Genomic DNA, 19,483 nt, shown 5'->3' on the forward strand with positions numbered 1-19,483 from the left:
GCAGCAGCAAACAGCCGTGCACGCTCACAAGAGCAGCAACTGCCCTCTCTCCTAGCTGGCAGCATCTGCTTGCTGCCTCAAAGTACCCCTAAAGCTCTTTTTTTTTTAAAGTCACAGTAAAACCTTAGTCATGTGACGTACAGTATTTGAGTGTATTTCACACACTTAAGTGAAACAGAGTTTACTCCAGGGCAAATCTACAGATGTGATCTTTCAGCTGTGATTTTGCCAGCTAAAATAAAAAAAAAAACACAAACCTCTTACTAAGATGTTGCTCTGCAAGCTTCTCACCAGCTAACAGGCAAGTGTGGTCTCATATGACGGGTTGGGTTAGCTAGTCATTCCAAATCACAATTGATTGGATACATTTACATAACTGCCTCCGAGTTCAAGATGAATCGTCAGAAATATTTTTACAGGTTTTGTGACTTTGTAATTTGGACGTTTTAGAACTGTAACCAACTTATTATGCAATAAAAAGTTTGAAAATATGGTTCTTCCATTATTGTTTTTTGCGAAGAACATACTTCAACGCAAGTCATTAATAATATTTGTATATATCTCTATAAGTATTTAGACGGTATTTACATTCTTCCAGAGCAGTAGGGATGCACTGATCAAAATTTAAAGTCTGTATACCCCACATTGGAATTATTTTTATGTAAAGTAAAATAAGGTCAGAGACAAAAGAGTGAGTTGTTGGCCTGCTGTGACTGAATGAATGACGCTCATGGCTGAAACTGTGAATTTTACACTGACAAAGAAACTGTGTTTAATATGGATCCATCACATAATGTATGATTCCCGATCACCACAGATACCAATCCCTACCAAGCGGACTATAAAATGTCACAGATCGACCAGGATGTAGCAGCTTACTCAAGTTATAATACAGAATAAAAGACAAACTCAGTTTCACAGTTTTAATATAGTTTACACATACTGTAGCTCAGCTCTCAGGTGCTTTCTGGACCATGGATAAGGCAGAAGACATGGGTACACTTATAGCTGATAACAAGTTAGGATTATAAGACGTGAACAGTCAGCAGAGCTCATCTTTGAAAGCACATATATAAATACATGACACCATTACTAAAATTGGAGAAGAAGAGGCACCCACTGAGGAGACACTGACTGAAGAAACAAACTGCAGAGAACTAAGCTGCTGGAAAAACTCTCACAGGTTACGCAGCATCACATAGCCAGCGAATACCTCCCCCGTCATGCCACACTGTTAAATATAGAGAGGAGAAATGAAAGCCACTTCTGTGAGGACGGCTCTGGTTTTGAGGCCACACAATGTCACATTTATCTGTATGGTTGTGATTTGACACACATGGTAGGCCTTATTTGCATGTCTGGCTCCTGGGCACTTTGCATGCTATCTCTTTTAAAGCAGGAATGAGCATGACATTACATTACAGTAGGTTTTCTCAATTTTTCTGCTTTTAGGTCCCAAAGTTTTAGTTCAATATAGTTTAGTTGAGAGAGTTGTCGCTTTGAAATGATTTGTTTGTTAAACCAAAAAACGACTTGAGCACTGAAAGTAACAAGAAGAAGTTGATGTGGGAGAAAGAGGAAGAGTGCAGAGTTCAGCTTCAGTCAACTTCCCCAGTCTGGTATCTAACTAGAAAACATTTCATTTTCTGAGTATTTGATTCATCAATAACATTTTGCTGTAACAACACAGATTGACACTCACTGATGTGGTCGATGGCACCGGCACAGAATTTCCCGTAGAACTTCTTGGCCCCGAGGCCCCTGAGGTCGTGGATGGTGTAGGGCCATAGGTGGAGCACATTGTTCCTGGAGAAGGTGTCTCTCTTCTCGATCACCACCACCTTACAGCCCAGCAGGGCCAGCTCGATGGCTGTCCGCAGACCACAAGGACCCCCGCCGATGATCAGACACTGAGTGGGGTTAAGGAGGAATAAGACGACGATGAGGAGGAGGAGAAGGAGGGTGGTAGAGATGTTTAAAGAAGGTTTTAGTAGTAGTAGTACCAGCATTTTGTTTGTTTTAATGTCACAGAGCAGGTGTTGTGTTCTTGGAGTCACAAAGTCATCTAAGTCATATCCATAAGTATCATAATAACATAAAAGGAGGCCTGATGAAGAAGAAACTTGTATTAATAAATTAAATGTGAGATGTACCACAGTACATGGCTATAGCCACCCATTAGAGGTAGACACACTAAGATCAATAGCTTAAAGAGTTTAAAAAAAGAAAACATGATTACTAATCAGCCACTCTACTGAGCATTTTATCGTTTTTTTAGCTTGTTGTTTTTGTTTTATGGCCTGTGCTTCAATATGCTAGTTCACTATCACTGCTCTGACTGACCTAGTTTTCAGCAGCACCAGGCAGCTGTTTTCAGGGAAAAAAAGCTCTGGTAAACCCTCTGTCACTACCTGCCCAGCACCAAATAACAGGCAGACTTAGTTAGCGACTAGCTGGTGAACATAAGGTAGCATTCAGGCGCTAAAGAGCCACATTTCTTTCTCAGGAGGCCAAAAGACCAAAACAGATTAACTGTAAAAGGAGGGTGAATAATGGATTTATATTCACCTGTAGGCCAGACACACACTACACGTCTCCTGAATGTGTAAATAAGCAACTGTTTGCTAACACACTTGTTGATAATATGTCAATATTGTGTTTTCAGATTGTCCCGCTGGCCTAAAGTGGGAAGGAAAATCTATTATTGCTGCTGAATTTTTTTTTTAGAGTACACAAGAAAGGTAAAAAGCTTGTGGTAATAACAGCAGCAGACACTGTGTCCCAGTTCCATACTACATACTAAATCTACCCAGGGTTTTAGTATGTGGTGTATTCACAGTGGAAAGTATGCACATGAGGGACACTACTGTCCCCAGATGTAACACGCAAAGGAAATGAAGGAGCCATTCAGCTATAATAAGTTAAACAAATTTGTCAACAGCTCCAGTGAAAAAGCCCACTAGAGGGCTAAACCAAATTTATGCCAACTCATCTGCCCTAATTTTCCACAAAACAGAGCGCCCACCCAGCTGCTGGCCCATCAACTTTCTCCAAACAGCAGTTTCTCCCAAAAAAATGTGTGGGATAATAATTTAGCTGTTATTTTTGGCCAGCCCATCTCTGTTATCTCCCCTCAGAGAGTCTCTGGCCTCTTTCCCCTCCGGATGTCTTATCTTTTCCTTCACATATGAAGTCATTCCAACACTATGCTGAACGTACTTCTTAGAATACTTTGACTTACATAGTCAGACAATACAACAGTCACTTAAAATACCAAATATAAGATACTTATCACGTGAAGTAAACTGTATATCTGAACTCCCATTCTGTCTTTAGGCTTCAGTTTTAAACCACATACTTCAGTTTGACTAAAATGCAGTACCCACTTTCACAAAGTTTCCCCTATAAACAGCTTATATTACAGAATTTACTAGTTATGTGCTCCAAATCCAAATCAGCCTCTGAAAATTAGTATTATTACTTTGGTCTAATTAATTATTTGCATATAATTACAGCAATAATCTACTTACATAATATATTTTCCTCACAAATCCTCATTGGCAAAGTTGCTAATTGCTTATTAAACAAATAGAACCATAATTCCTCTGTGATGGGGTCTTTAATGAGGGTAAACAAATTAGCTGCATTTATATTAAATGTATATAAAACAGAGACTTATCCAAAGCATGAGCTGGGCTGTGATGAACTTCAAATTATATATATAAATGTCTTTACATCCCCATTCTGTTGTATTGTAGTAGTTCTATCAACTTAAAGCTTTTTTAGGTCGAAGATGCCCTATTAAAGAGGTTCATTAAAGAGAGGAGAGAAAAAGGATTAAGAAAGGACGACATTAAAAGTTAGACTAAACACCTTTTTTTTTTTTAACTGATCAGTTTCTTGTTGATTGATACCAAACACACTGAATGATGCTACACAGACTGTACCACCTGTCATTGCATTTCAGAACCATAGGTTGTTTTTCCACGGTTTAGCCGGCTTAAATCGCATTGTGCTGTAGTAAGCCATGAACACATGCGGGCACTAACCTGCGCTGCTGTCAGATATTAGACTTATTTCACTGTTTACATTTCCTACAGCTGTCTTAACTTACTGCTAATCCTGCTAGTTCACACTAAAAGCTTCTTCCAGCAGCAAAGTTTTCATTTTGAAGCAGCTAAAGGAAATGCATTGTATTTGTCTCAGAACTATGTTAGCCGTGCTATTCTCCATATAGTCTAAACAACAAAATATGGACATATTTGGCTAAATCAATTAATCACAATGGAATCACCATGACTGGCGGGTTTACTCGCAGGGGTTTAGTAAATCCGTGCAAAGTTTTAGCATCAAGGTTAACTTGGATGACGCTGACCATTAGCAAACTGTCTCCAAAATGGAGGAAGCTATTAAGGCTTATTAGCCGTGTTGCACCACCCACTTTCATTTAACCCTCCCAGAGTATTAACTGTTCCAGGAAAGAGGAATGGTTTGCAGACAGTTATGAGACAGGAAGTGATGTTAGAAATACCTATTTTGAATAAACTGTAGCGTCAGCAACAGTTACAGAGTGAAATAGTGTACAATCCTGAGAAAAAAATGGCAGAGAGGTGTAAACAATACAGTAAAGAGTAAATAGAAAGAAGGTTGGACAGCTATTCTGACCAGCACAAGCCTGGCTGGCTAGCATGTTAACCATTAGCTCGCCAGCTACAGTCCTTATGAGAAGTTACTACATCACCAAGTTTCTACAACCAAATATTTTGTTAGACGTGTGGATGAATTTTGTTTCCCCCCTTTCCAAGTGTGACCAGGGCTTAACACTTCACTTAAATGTAAATAACGCCTTTTACCATGCCATGACGTCCTGTGGAAAACCATAATGTTGATTGTGGCTGCTCATGGCTCAGCTGCTGAGATACTGAACCAGACGGGTTTTGTAATGTTTATTAGTAGCCTCATACTCTATTACATGTCATTCACAGTTGTGTCTCTCTTACCCTGGTGCCCTGGCAGGCTTTATTCTGGTTGTACACCTTGTGCTGAGCCCTTTTATCCAGTTTGGTCCACAGAGCTTTGACCTTCCAGGAGGTGATTGCAGCCTTCAGTGAGTTGTAGAAGTTGCTGTAGTCCAGAGGATCCAGCTCCAGCTGCCTGCAGAGGATGCTGAAGGCCTGAAGAGTCCCCTTACAGGTGGACGTCTGGACAAAGTTCTCAAAGAGCTGGCTAGCCTGTGCCGTACGCTCATCCTCTGTCTCACCCATCTGCTCTGATGGCAAACAGTGTCCAATCTCCTCTTAACACTCTCTCTTCTTCCTTTCCTGTTTCCTTCTCCTGTTCACTCACAATGTCAGTGCTGGATGCCTATGATGTGGTGTGTGCCGCCATGTTTAGCTGGCTCTGAAAGAAACAAATAATAAAGATGACATTTAGATACAAAGAGACACAACGGACAGGAAACAAAATCTATCAAAACTCTGGTGATCGGTCCTATAGTAAACTGTTGGGATGTAAAACGTGTGATGAAATTAGACCCTCATACACATTATCCTACTCATAACACTGCTGTTCACCTGATCTATTTTACTGAGGACAAAGTAATTCACAAGGGATGCAAACAAGAACACTTGTTAACTATAAGTCCAATGTAATAGCTCTGAGGATTTCTTGATTTCTTTGACTTATGTGATAATAACCTGTAAGTCTTCAGGTTTTGGACAGTTGATCAGACAAAGCAGGCAATTTATTGACATTACTTTGGGATTTTGGAATTTATGATGGAGATTTTTCAGTACTTTTTGACTTTTTACAGCAGAAAAATATAATGAAAAGAAAATAGTCATTAGTTGCAGCCCTAAAGTTTATTATCATATGATTTAGAAGCAGTGCATGCAGGTACAAACAATTCTGGGGAACTATGGGACAAAAAACAGCAGCTAGTTTGAACGAAATGGCAAAATGTCCAACAATAGACAAATTAATTGTTTCAGGGTAGCTATATATTTTCCTATCACCCAGCCCTATCGTCAATTCAAGTTTTTATGCCATGAATAAATAATAAGTCTGCTATGTTTCTAACCTCAATTTGCCAAACAAGTAAGCAAGCACAAAAACATCTTTTTCACATTTTGCTAAAAGTAATGTGATTCAAAAATAAACTAAATACTGCAGAGAGCAGACTGCTATTTGGTTCAACACTCTGTCTCTCCAATTAATTTATTCTGTCTTGTTTTACACTTCAGACAAAGACATTCAGTTTATGTTAAATTCAAATAATACAGCCTCTGACATCTCGTCCAAAATGCTCTTTGGTTACTACAGAGACTCCATTTGAAACAATTTTAGACTGTAATAAAATCATTTTGAACCCAATCCAATGTTCACTTAGTAGCAGGCTCTTAAATTACCCTATAGGGTTTGCAACAATGATGATGTACATTATCCTCTGCACAGCTTGAAGACAAACACTATGTGGTGGAAATCATATAAAGGAGAGGTCACATTCCAAATGTAAGGAATGTCTGCAGCTCGCACTGGAAATAAACTGCAGAGGTCAACATGTTGCTTCATATAGCCACAGTGCCACGTCCTGCATTCTGTATGAGGTACCCAGGGACACACACGCTGCTTTGACCACACTCCCCTGTACAGGCCCACACCTCCAGCCAACAACAACAAGCCTGCAGAGTTCAAACAGTCATTAATTAGGCTGCACATATTTTTTTCTACAACAAAGATATTTTCCTCCTCCAGCTCCACTGAATGCCTGATAGGATTATGACCGAGTGTGCTCTTGGAGAAGTTCAGCTGAGCAGTCATGGGAGAAACACTGTGGCTGGAGGAATACAGACAAAACATACACAGTCACAGTCAATCACGCAAGCAGCAACTTGGTAAGGCACCAGATGAAGAAGAAACCACCCTGAAATACTGCAGAATACATCCTTTGTCGCTCTGCAGTACAAACTGTTCCAGGCTCACAGCCTACAGCTATCAGGAGACCATCACTTCCCCGTTCCATCACCAGGAGTCCCGGGGTATGACAAACTTCCTGATTCCTGGTGCCTTTGGTGTTTGTATCTTACTTGAAAGGTCAAGCAACTCTTGTGAAATGTGTCTTGCGATTACTTTTCAAGGTCCCAAGCACTGTATCCAAATCCACTGGCCTTTCTGGTGTTAAAGCCAAGCAGAATCACTGTAGTTGTGAATATTGACAGCTGAATTCCAAAGCTGGAAACATTCAAAGCAAGACACTCATCTGCACTGTAAAAAGAAGGTGAGCAGCTCTGTTGGTTGAAATGGTTTCTTTATAGAGTTTAACAGTTAAAAACCAGAAAATTACCTGCTCATGGTCAACGGAGAAGAACGAGAATTTCCTTCTTGATGACATTGGAAAGAAAGTACTGGCTCTCTGTGTTGCTAATTTTAGGAGAGGGGTATTTAAATGCTCACAAATGTGGACTTAGTCTTTCAAGATCACAAGAACGGCTTCTCAGTGACGGATGGATTGACTGAATAGCTGGCTAGTGGATTCATTGGCTTGGTGACCATGGTATTGCTGTCAAATCTGTGAAAATATTACTAGACTAGAGAACACTATATTTTTTACAAAGACTTTAGTACTGTGCTCACTCTTAAACTCTTATTCTTCAACTGAAATTTCAAATGTTTAATGTTTATCAATTAACAGACTTCAACTGCTTTCAGAATTTACTTGTCAAATGACATTACAACTGACTTTACCCTCTAAACATCTACAGTATGTACACTTCCTTTCATTGTTTCCAGTTCAAGTAGTATATCAACTGGTTTCATCTCTTACTCTTTAAGTTCATTTGCTTTCACTACTTATTTGTCAAACTACATTTTAGCTGCTTTTAGCCTCCACACATCTACTTACAATTCAACTCATTTTTACTCTAAACTGACAGTTAATTCAACAAATACTTCAACTAACATTTCAACTGCTGTCACTGCTTACATGCCAACTGACATTTCAACTATTCAAAGAGCACACACTTCAGCTGTCTCTGGCGCTTCAACTTCGACTGAAATTTCACTTGCTTTCATCATTAACAGTTCATCTGACATTTCAGCTGTGTTCATCTCATGACAGTTAATTTGCTTTCAGTGCTTTCTCATCAAATTACATTTCAAATGCTTTTCACCTCTTCACATCTTTCATCACTCTGGCAGTTACATTGCTTTTAGTACAACTGCTTTCATGGCTTTAGACGTCAACTGACATTTCAGATGCTTTCATCTCTTATTAGTCAACTACTTTCAGTGTTTATATATGAACTGACAACTCAAGTGCCTGAGGGCTTGAATTTAAAACTAAAATTGCTTGTACTAGCAATGACACTTCAACTGATTTCAGCAGCTTTTGGCTCTTGCAGTTCATACTTCAAACCCTTTCAGCGCTTCAGCTGAAACTTCAACTGCTTTAAGTGCTTCAATTTAAACTGTGACTCTCCTAAAACATTTATGAAAACACCTCACATTTAAGACATTCTAACTTGTTTACAGTATTTGTGCCTGCAATTTTCAGAGTAAACGAGCACACTTACATTTTCCTATCTGAAGATAATGCTTTACCTCATTTAAACCCTAACTCTACCCAACGACAGACCCTCAAGTTATTTGAAGTTGATGCCAAGCAAAGTTAAGTATCAGATCCCGATCGCTGGAGGCCTCGCAGCATTATTCTCACTATTACTGCCACGCAATCTGCTGTCCTGGGAGAAGGATACTGTTTCTCACTCACACACAAAGATAAGGGTCAACACGTACACCAATCGAAAACACAAGCATCACACACACACACACACACACACACACACACACACACACACACACACACACACACACACACACACACACAGTGCAACAGGCCTGAAACAAAATCACCTGTGCATGTGCGCTGTGTGCAAGTGTGCGTCATAGCAAGGGAAAGTGCATTCTGCACAAGGACGACACCTGGCCGGCCCTTTACTTTATGCCACTCATATATTCCCCCCCGCCTTTCTTCCATACACACACACACACACTCCTTGAGAAACACACACATTCCCTTTAAGACTTTTAGTGGCCCAGAGGGGGTCTCAGATCTCTGCTACCTTACATTTTGGCAGCAGATAGTAGCCTCTCAATTACTATTAACCCTCCCTCACACACACACACAAACAACCCTGAGACCTTTCATGTGACCTTGCCCACACTTAAAAAAAATGTCAATTGTTTTCTGGACACCTGATTAAAAACTGGACTTCATCTGCCTGCAGTAAATCTTTAGTAAATAGATATGTTTGGACATTGGAGTGTAATGGCTTACTGATGACTGCCTCAGCAAAATAAGCCTTGAATATCTGTCCAAGAATATTCATCCTCTTGGATCTCGTCCATATCTCTGATGTACTGAAAACTAGGAGACACATTGAGCTAGAAACAAGGAAATTCAGGGAATTTGTTTGGGAATAACATCCTGATATCAGCACAGAGACCAAGTGCCCTACTTATGTCTGGCTCTGATGACAAAGCATGATATACTGCAACTCCCACTGACCCACGAGGTCAAGTGAAAAATACAGAAAAGTGTGTGCCGATATACACAGAGCTAGCATGTTATGGGAAAGATCACAACCTTTGGAATCTGTACTGTATATAACCACATCTGGCAGAGTGCATGGCAGGAGTCTGAGTACAGGAAGTGGTTAATTTGGTATCTTTCCACATTTGTATGTTTGTGTGTGAGTGTGTGTTTGTGTATGTGTGTGTGTATGTGGGTGTAGGTCTGAGTATCTTCAGATCAGTCTGCATTTCCAGGCATGTTTTCAGCTGAGTGGGACTTGCACAACAAAGGGAGATGGTTCTATTCCAATTTGCTTTACAGTGAATGTTTTTTTCTGTTATATATATTATACATATAATTTTTAAAATGTGACAAACAATCCCACATAAGGAAAATGTGAAAATTCCTACCATTCTGCTTGGTAAGGATCACCTTTTGCCGGTGTCAGTATAGTCTGGTCATTAGAGCCTCTGTGACTGTAATGACCGTATGAGTAATGACACAACATCCCATTTTCCAACTTACAGCTTCCTACTTGTGACTCTACAGGACCTTGGGGTGCATTTAACTATACATAGAGGTGTGTTCTGTCACTCATGCAAACCTATTAACACTGCACATTCATATAATGTATATCTATTCCTGAACACTGAGTGGATGTCTTGTTAATAAAGTCAGCAGTTTCAGTGGGTTCATCTGTCCATTTTGGTAATGTAACATGAAATACAAGAACCGTTCATACAGTAACACGATGCTAACAACATTCAAGGATATTTATACATGCAGTTTGTTAAGAATATCGTCCTATTAAAGTGTTAACATAAGGTGTCAGTGGAGTCTATTGCCAACAGTGCAACTTAACTCATTTCACTTGACTGTGCAGATTTGGGTGTTATGCTAATAGCGGCTACCCGCTGCTAGCCTCAAGCAGGGATGAGGAGTAGGCTAAAGAGGCTTGGTAAACTCACTTCTTTCTAACTCCACATCCCCAGATTTTTGTCATTTTTTGTATTCTTAAGCCCAACTGATGCTGACTCAAGTGACATCAGTTGAAATAACTATGACCCAGAGCAGTGGTGCAGTCCAGATCACATGTACATATCACAACAAATTTCCTCATTTGGAGGAGGAGGGCTGGATGGAGGCTTTAACCCAACAGTGGACTTTGACACAGGAGACCGCCGTTTTGTTTCCAACCACAAGTTGGGAAAGTTTTTTTTAAAGTTAAGCTGGCTAACTTTGATGAAGCAGTAAATTTAACCTACACAGGCCTGGAATTAAGTTGTTTTTAGGGGCAAAGCCACTTTGGCCTTTGATATACACATTTATTGGGGAAGTGCAGCCAAAATGTAGGGCACCAAGGCCAAAACCAATTGTGCAAAGACAAAAAGTGAAAATAACACTGTATGAAGACAGTATACAATCAACAATAGGAGTCAGTGTATTGAAAACCAGTACTGAGTTTATGAAAACTGTAAACTGAATGTTTGACTTTTCCACAAAATGCTGTCTGATTGATTTTTTAAAAATCTGAACAATTCATTATATTAATTGTTATTATTATACTTCAATGATAACATTAAGTCTGTACATGGGATAAAGGTGTTCAAAAGTAATCTGAACAAGTTTCAAAACCCATAAAACTATTAGCATTTGAGTCTGAGATCATAGGAACAGTCTTAAAACACTTTTTTTTTTTTTACAAGTTAAAAACACACTAATGAGAAACTTCTCAGGGAGAAACTAGGATGACAGCTGCCAGTCATGTAACAGCCATTGGACTCTCCTGATTTGTCTTGAACTGAGAAGTGGCTGTCTGTTTACATAGAAGTGTGTGTGTGTGTGTGTGTGTGTGTGTGTGTGTGTGTGTGTGTGTGTGTCTCACAACAAGTTACAGACTATGTACGTTCCTTGTTATCTAACACTATGCAGCAATATCCTGGTTAGGGATGTCAATGGTTAACCACTGAGAATATTTTTGACCAGTTACACACGTCAGTCTGGTTAATTTGCATACACACTCTGCTAACGGCTAGACAATTACGTGTTCACAACATCAGACGTGTAAAACTGACTTCTACATAGAGTGTTGCATTATGGGTTGTTTAAGACACTCGCTAGCCTAGCAACATTAAGGCTAGCTGGTCTTAAAGTCTGTTTATAGTGGGTGTGTTAGAGTCAGTCAGCACTAAAAGTGTTTTATTAGTCCAGTTTAACCTGAAGAAGTTTCTGAAGGCTCACATAATGTGTTATTCTGCGATGAAGGGAATACAGTCATGATGAGTAAATTCATTTGGGGAAGTTAAAGCTTATGTTCATAACTTTACACAATGGAATCAGATTACAAGTATCGCCTGAGGTACAAGGAACTGGAGCGTACAGGTGACAAGCAGAGCAGGAGAAATGTGTCACTGGGCTAGCAGACAAAGAGATGCTTTTTTCATGAAAACAACAATATTACCTCATGTTATGACACATGCAGCCTGTATGTATTTTCTTTGTGAAAACTGGAAGGTTTCTGCAGGAAAAGGTGGGATTTGTAACACTTTTCATTTCCAGAAGGCATTGCCAACAAGACGGTAGAGGTTATGACATTCACCTTTGAGGTAGAGGCAGGGATATACAGAAATAAATATACTATAAATATAATAATATAAATATACTGACATACACAAATCACCTCCAGAATAATTTTGTGCATCCTTTTCCTCAACCTGCTCTATGTAAAAAGTGCCCTGAGATAACTTTTGTTATGATTTAGTGCTAGATAAATAATAATTCTTTTTTAAAATGGACCTCAAAACGAAAGCAGATGAGTAATCGCAGAGTCCTGTTGGGTTAGGTGAGTTTAATGAAGTTGGATGTGTACTGAACTGAAAACAATAAACAGAGATCACTGGCAGCTGACGGGTTTTCTGTTGTAAAGTTCTGTTTGTGGATTTTGACATCTCTCAGTGACAGATGAAGTGTTCAAAGACTTTTTAGCCACGGACATAAAAAGCCATGAAACAAAAAGCTTCATATTTATGTGAAGATATTGATTTCTGACAAGTTGAAAGAAATGTCAACGTTTCTGATATAAACAAAGCGAAGTCCAGTACTCTGAGTGCACTGAAAGATTATAATTAAGGCTTTCTTACTGTTGTTTGATAAGAGAATCACTTGCAACATAACAGGACTTCAGCTGTGTGAAGCCAATGGCCTGTGCACGAGTGTGTGTGTGTGTGTGTGTGAATGTCTGAGAGAAGGATCAAAGCTGAGTTAATAAGTTCCTGCCCAGACAGACTACATGCCAAGAGAGAGAAAGAGGAAAAACACAGAGCGAGAGAGAGAGACATACAAGAGAAGGAAGAAACTCTGTAGACAGGGAAGGAGTCAGACAGACAGGACGCTGTTGCAGACACTTTAGTTATGAAATTTATGGAATTTAAATCTGACCACAGAGAGTGCAGACGTGGCCAGAAGAAGGACTGCTCCTGAATGCGATGCTGATTAGCTCCAGCAGCACTGATTTCCTCTAAAAACAGGAAACATGAACAGCTGGAATGTCAGAGAGCTGAAGTGTGGACCTGCTGCCTTCTTCTCAGAAACACCACAAACAATCCTGCTGCACCAGAGACCAAAAGACTGATCACACTGTAGTGTAGACCATGAACTATGTACCATGAACTACTGAGAAAGTTTAATAAGGTAAAACATGTAATCTGTTTCCATTATGACTCCTCTGATCGTGACTTCTTTACAGTATCATGAAAATACTGACTGTGTGTATCCAGAGGTGCCAGTTTGGTTTCAAAAGTAGTGAACCACAATGAAGTCAGACGTTTATCAAACAAAGAAGTGAATTCTGTTTCATATCAATCTATATCTATCTATTCAATGTATTTTATATCAATAAGACGCTTTGTAATACAGGAACCCTGCAGTATAATGTTCAGTTTTTGTTGATATAGATTTAGAAAGGTGTTTCATTGATATAAATAAGATGGACGAACTATTAGAAACACCTCTTACTGTAGTTTAATGCCATATAATTCAGCAGCACTACAAACAAAGCCTCATAAATCACCTTAACGTGGAATCAGCACCTCTCTAAAATGGTTCAAAAACATTATTTTCCTAAAATAATGTTGTGTAGCACCACTTATTGTTAAAAATAGTGACAATGAATCCAGATTAAAAACACAGGCATTTAACCACTACCAGGTATTTATTTTCATGTGGTTTATGCTTAAACATTCTAAGTTGCTAGGCAACAACTACCTCAAGTCATAATTCAATGATAAAAAGAGCAGAGGTGACCTGAATGATGAAGGCACAATGCAAACAAAATAAAACCTTCACCAAGTGCTTGAAGTGCAGAAGAATTGTCTGTGGAAAAGTGCTGAATGTCTGCTCAGAGTGTGTTTAAGTATAATCACATGTGTTCAAATGAAGATGATTTAGCCGACTCACAAACGTTCATTGTGTGTAAAACCTATTTTTAGTTCATTGATTATTCATTCATTTTTGTTTTGCCATGTTTACTGTTTATTGTAATATGCCTGTTGCCTTAATCTGTTTTCATGAACCGAACACCAAAAGAGAAATAAATGTTTACAATATCATGTTAGAAATAAAAAAAACTTTAATGGTTACCTCAAGTTTCTCGGTGATGTTCTCTCATTCACACAACTATGGTGGTTGTTTATTATTGTTATTACGGCTCGTTATTGTCTATTGGGGGTATTCAGGCTAGTTTGGTCATTTAAATAATATGGGTCATCTCATTATGTGATGAATGTTGATTTACATAATATCACCACCAAATATGCAAATATTTTCTTCTAATACCCATTTTCATTGTCATTTTAGATTGATTTATACTGACGACCATGCAAAGCAATTTGTGCTCTCAAAGATACTTAGACTGTAAAACAAGAGGACCAAAACACAAACAAACTCATTTTTGTGAAGAAAATGCCTTAATACATTGACAGAGTACATTTTTAGTATTAGAAATGCGGTAGCCAGGTGCACATGTATATTTTACCCATTGGTTTTAAGTATATAGCAACACCTGGCAGGTCTAGTGTTAAATTATAAATTATACCTTCTAAATTATAACCTTCATGAGGGTAGGATTTATTGCAGGACAGCTGCATTAGTTTAAGCTAGGTGCACCTACTGTAATAAAACGACAGCTAAGAGTGTACACCAGAGAACGTTTGAAACTTTAAGACAGACCGCTCCTGAGTGAACGACCCTGAATTTAAGACTCTCCAAACACACTTCTTTAAGGATAATTTCACCAGAAAAGCTATTTTCCCACTTCCTCCCTTGAATCACTCTCAGCATCCTGTATTTTCAGGCAATCCTCTAGCTTGAGGATCATCCAAACATGGACCCATGATGTCCGCTATTGGTTCCTGACCCAGAAATGACACAGCTGATACCGTTAAATAATTAAACGTTAACAATTACAGGAAGTTTCTGTGCCCCCTTTTGCTGAAACAGCATGACGAGATCAATTTACTCATTTCCCCATTCTGTTTTTTTTTCTTTTTTTCCCCTGAATAAAACAAAAATGAACAAAGATTAAAAAACATACAGACAAAACCATTAACTGCTAACACTGCTAACGGCCTTTCCGGAGGGGAAGCTTATGAGTGAATATCTATGAGCCAGATCAGACTGGTCCACGGCTGAGAGCGACACACCCACACTTAACCTTCAGATAATGGGCTGCAATAAGGAGCAAACTTCTCATCAACTGCATATTTGTTATTCCCTAGGTGGGAGAACACAGAGCAGTTGGAGTGGGTAATTCATATAAAAGTACAGAATAGAGGCCAGGATGCACGTGTGCAGTTTGATATACTGATATTGAATAACGGTCTGTTTCAGTGCGTCACTAAAACAGTATGATGTATGCAGAGTATCTTCATACCTTAAATTTACATATTTCCTGTGACAAGAGCGTGTTGAAAAATGTGTGGTTCCTATAAAGTAAAATAAAAACGTATGATTAAATGTATGTATATCATGGTTTTAATAGCGATAACTCTAACATGAATATGTATTATCACACCTGCAGCCTAATCAGGACAACTGAGTTTTATGACTTTGGATATGAAATCTTTCAGTTTGCTGTCTTACTGTATGCTTCCACTGTGTGTTGTGGGTTAGTATACAGGTACTTTACTTAAAAGTTATCATGTTAACCTGATAGACTGAAAGGCCATTTGTTTTGTTTTGCAAGCATCCAATCATTAGCAAGTGACATATCCATCCCACTGATGTGATTTTCAGTTGAAACGGAAGTTGTGGGGGCTGATGTTAAGAGCAGTTAACTTTTGTCACAACAATCAAAGGAAAATGTTGCTATTTCTGCGAGTCGACTTACGACAACTTGAACAGCTGCAGTGATCTCATCTAAGCTTGGCACCATTTTTCTGTTGAATATTCCTGATACTCCAGAAATTCTAAGGAAACTAGTGCAGACTGGAATCAGGTAGCGTAACTCATGGTTACTAGGAAAAAATGCTTATCTGGTAAAACTGCAAGTGTTTTGCACAACTGGAAGAATCATAACCATGCATGCTCTGACATCGACAATTTAAACAACACTGAACATGAAGGCAGCATAAAATGAAGCCATAACAGAACAGATGAGTTTTAGGACAATTCTTCTCTGGAAGTAAAGTACAGTCATATGCTATTTCCAGTTTCACGTACATGCTTGAAGTCCAGTTAGCAACAGGCTTAAGACTTGTTCTTGTGTCAGTGGCACTGACAAAAAACTATGAGGAAACCAGGATGAGGAAAGAGTTCAGCACACTGAGGCACAGTGAGCTCATATCCGCTTCCTTCAGATTTTTAAAAAGGGAGATATATGGCAGCTGTTCTCAAAATGTGCTCAAAGTTCCCCTAAACAATCAACCAAAACCAGTCAGAAAAGGTGAGAAACAGACCACAATGTCACTGAATTGTGCTTCATTTTTATACCTACAACAACTATAGTTTAAATAGTTGTTTATGAGGCTGAGGCTCAGGAGTTTTTACAGGTGGAGAGTCACTTCATCAACACTCTCAAACAGTTTGTTGATTGGTTCAATATCTTACCTGGTCAAGCTGAATTTATTCTCAACCAGATCTTAAATTTTGTAGTTAAGAACTGAGCTTTCCATGTGTAGTTCTGCTTTTTGCAATTTTGTAAAGTATCCTAAAAAAAAAAAAAAGGTAAAGCCCCACCAACTAATGGGAACTAGTCCTTTGGTTTCTTTTCGAGAATCAAAAGACAGTTCATAAAAATGAGGAAGAGGGAAGAAAGATTTGCATCTCTTGTCTGATTCATCAGATGTAAATTTCAGCGTGTAGTCGAACCTTCCTGACAGCAAAAATTCAAATGCAAGAAAATCTCTCTGGATTCACACCAAAGAGAAAAAGAAAAGTCATGGCAAGTCTAAAAATCTGGCACTCACAACACCTGCTCTCAAATCTACTCCAGTACAACAATGCTTATGTCACGCAAAACAAAATTCCGCTAAGCAAAAACACAAAAAACAATACTTAAAAGGAGTAGTCTGACATTTTGGGAAATACGCCTGTTTGCTTTTTGGGTTAGTTGAGAAGATGGATAACAGACATGAGCATGGTATCCATCTTCTCAACTCTTGGCTAACAACTGAATAATCATTCAAATATTTAATAATTCCTTTAAACAGGGGAAAAATGTCATTCGTACAATAAAACACATTGTACAAATTGTAAAATAGAAAAGCACTATATAAGTGCAGTCCATTTACCATCCTGTTTATTTACCATGGCCAGAGGCAGTGGCAAAACTTAAAGACAGACCAGTTCTTGTGTGAACAAGAAACACAAATACACTCCCATGACAGTCACCAAAAAGACTTGCAGGGAAGTGAAACACAGTTCTTAAGTGTTGACTTAGTGAAGACAGCATTATCCCTCAGGAATTCTACAATTTAATCAAACATCAAACAGTCAGAGTTCAACCCCAAAATTGATTATACTGGCTGTTGGGTCAAAATGTCTCAAAAAAGTTAACTTTTTATGAGGTGTTTTCTCAGCCCACAACTATGCGAAACAAATACTCGTACCAATTATACACTTTTACTTTTACAATCAAGTTACAGATACAAACAATACGTAGTAGAAAACACTAATAAATAAATCAATGAATAAATCTATGCAAGAAAAATGTTAACAATAACAATAAATAATTAAAGTACTACATACAGTATAACACCACTGAGCATCATGATGAATTAATTTAGTTCATAGTTTTTTGATATTATTGCAAGCACTAACCAAATATTTTCTACCTCACTCTCTCCTTGAAAACTTCTCTCTCTTTTGTTGAGATTTTAAAAAATAATGCCGATGTAAGGGTGACAATGCCCATTTGGGCTTGAAACATGCTAAATGTAAAGACACTGTTGTTTGTACGTACCATGAGGTGAAGAATGATACCGTCTTCAAGAACGCTAAATGGCGTTTAAACAACGGTGACAGATATATAGGGAACAAGATAACAATGTCTGTGTTCAACAGCCAGTCAAATCTCTGAGTTGGGGTTAAAGAATCCTTTTAAGGATTTCCTCTATCACACAGTCTGTTTCTCTGACTATTTTTTACTAATAAGCACATAGTGTTGATTCTCACCTTTGGTACAAAGGTTATACCAAGGAAGCATGAGGGAGTGTCCACATATCTGGTTAACACCAATAAAACTGATATGACTGTTAAAGGAAAGGTTTAGCAACAAGACTTAAATGGACATTGTTGACATCAGCAGCATCACGACTTCTTTTGTAATGACATCAATTGTTTGTAACTGGAAAAAATATTGCTAACACTAGCTTAAAACTGAATAGTATGTTGCACATACAAGCTGACCTCCAACCAAATCAGCACCTATTGGATTTTCCAGTAAGATTTGAGCAACTTTAATATGTGGTCCAATAAGTTATCAGATCTGTGGTCTTTATCCTCTCCTGCACCCACAGGGTACAAACAATTGCTACCAATACAGCTACAGCTATACATTTGGCCTTCATTGATCATTTTTCCTAGATTCTTGGCAGATGACAAAATTTCAGACATCCACAGCAATGAATCCTTGGCATGAAAGCCTTTACTGCTATTTAACAAAGTTCCATGATGTGTACTCTTGTAAATATCACTTCATTTGCCATTGGTCCTGTGATTTTTGTGCATTTATTTTCGTAAATGTGAAAATGTATATCTGTAAACTGGGTCACACAGATGTCAGATATTGTCATTTCAAATTTTCCATGTGAAAAAAAAAATTGAATTGTTTATCAAAGCCCATAATGAGAAATTAGGAGTACAATATCCATGTTTTTGTAGCCCACCATAAATATCCAAGTGCTTGTACGGTTCTTGGATTGGAAAGTATCATTTTTGTGACAAAAAAAGACCAATTTCTGTCAGATGTATCTGAAAACCAATATAAAATCTATCCCCAGTACACAGTAATTCCCGGTCTATAACTTTTAGGTTCTACATGTTGACTTATCATAAACTCATCAAAGATATGGTATGTCTTAAAGAATCAGCCTCACTCAACCTCTTCCAAAACACAGATTGGTTTGAATGCCATATGTTTGCTTGTTCTGAGATAAGTGCATGTGAGCCCTGAAATCAAACTCCTAATCCTCACAGTATTAACACTACACACTGTAGAGGTTCGGGGCTGGATTTAGCCTACAACTTGCTAGCAGTTGTTGTGACACAATACCACATACCGTATGTCCACATTGCACCGCAAATGGATGATACAGTTGCTGCAAGTTTAGGGGTGTGTTGAATTTAGCGGTCAACACTTTCAGACTTACTGGCATGAGCATCTGCAGATCAACAGGAATCAATAGAAGCAGTTAT

General features: G+C 38.5%; 1 protein-coding gene across 9 annotated transcripts in view; it reads right to left on the bottom strand.

Moving 5' to 3' along the window:
- mical2b (microtubule associated monooxygenase, calponin and LIM domain containing 2b) overlaps positions 1–19,483 on the bottom strand; it is a 67,909-nt gene that overhangs the window by 43,807 nt on the left and 4,619 nt on the right. For 8 of the 9 annotated variants that reach the window (XM_067588904.1, XM_067588907.1, XM_067588905.1 and 5 more), the window contains exons 2-3: positions 5,001–5,400; positions 1,703–1,910 (exon numbers count right to left, since the gene is read on the bottom strand). In XM_067588904.1, the coding sequence (XP_067445005.1) occupies positions 1,703–1,910; positions 5,001–5,264 (472 nt within the window). In that variant the 5' untranslated portion in view covers positions 5,265–5,400. Of the gene's footprint in view, positions 1–1,702; positions 1,911–5,000; positions 5,401–7,342; positions 7,424–19,483 lie in introns of those variants that run through there. The other variant, XM_067588903.1, reaches the window with a different exon arrangement.

The sequence above is a fragment of the Thunnus thynnus genome, chromosome 5, assembly GCF_963924715.1.
Source record: "Thunnus thynnus chromosome 5, fThuThy2.1, whole genome shotgun sequence".
NCBI lineage: Eukaryota > Metazoa > Chordata > Actinopteri > Scombriformes > Scombridae > Thunnus > Thunnus thynnus.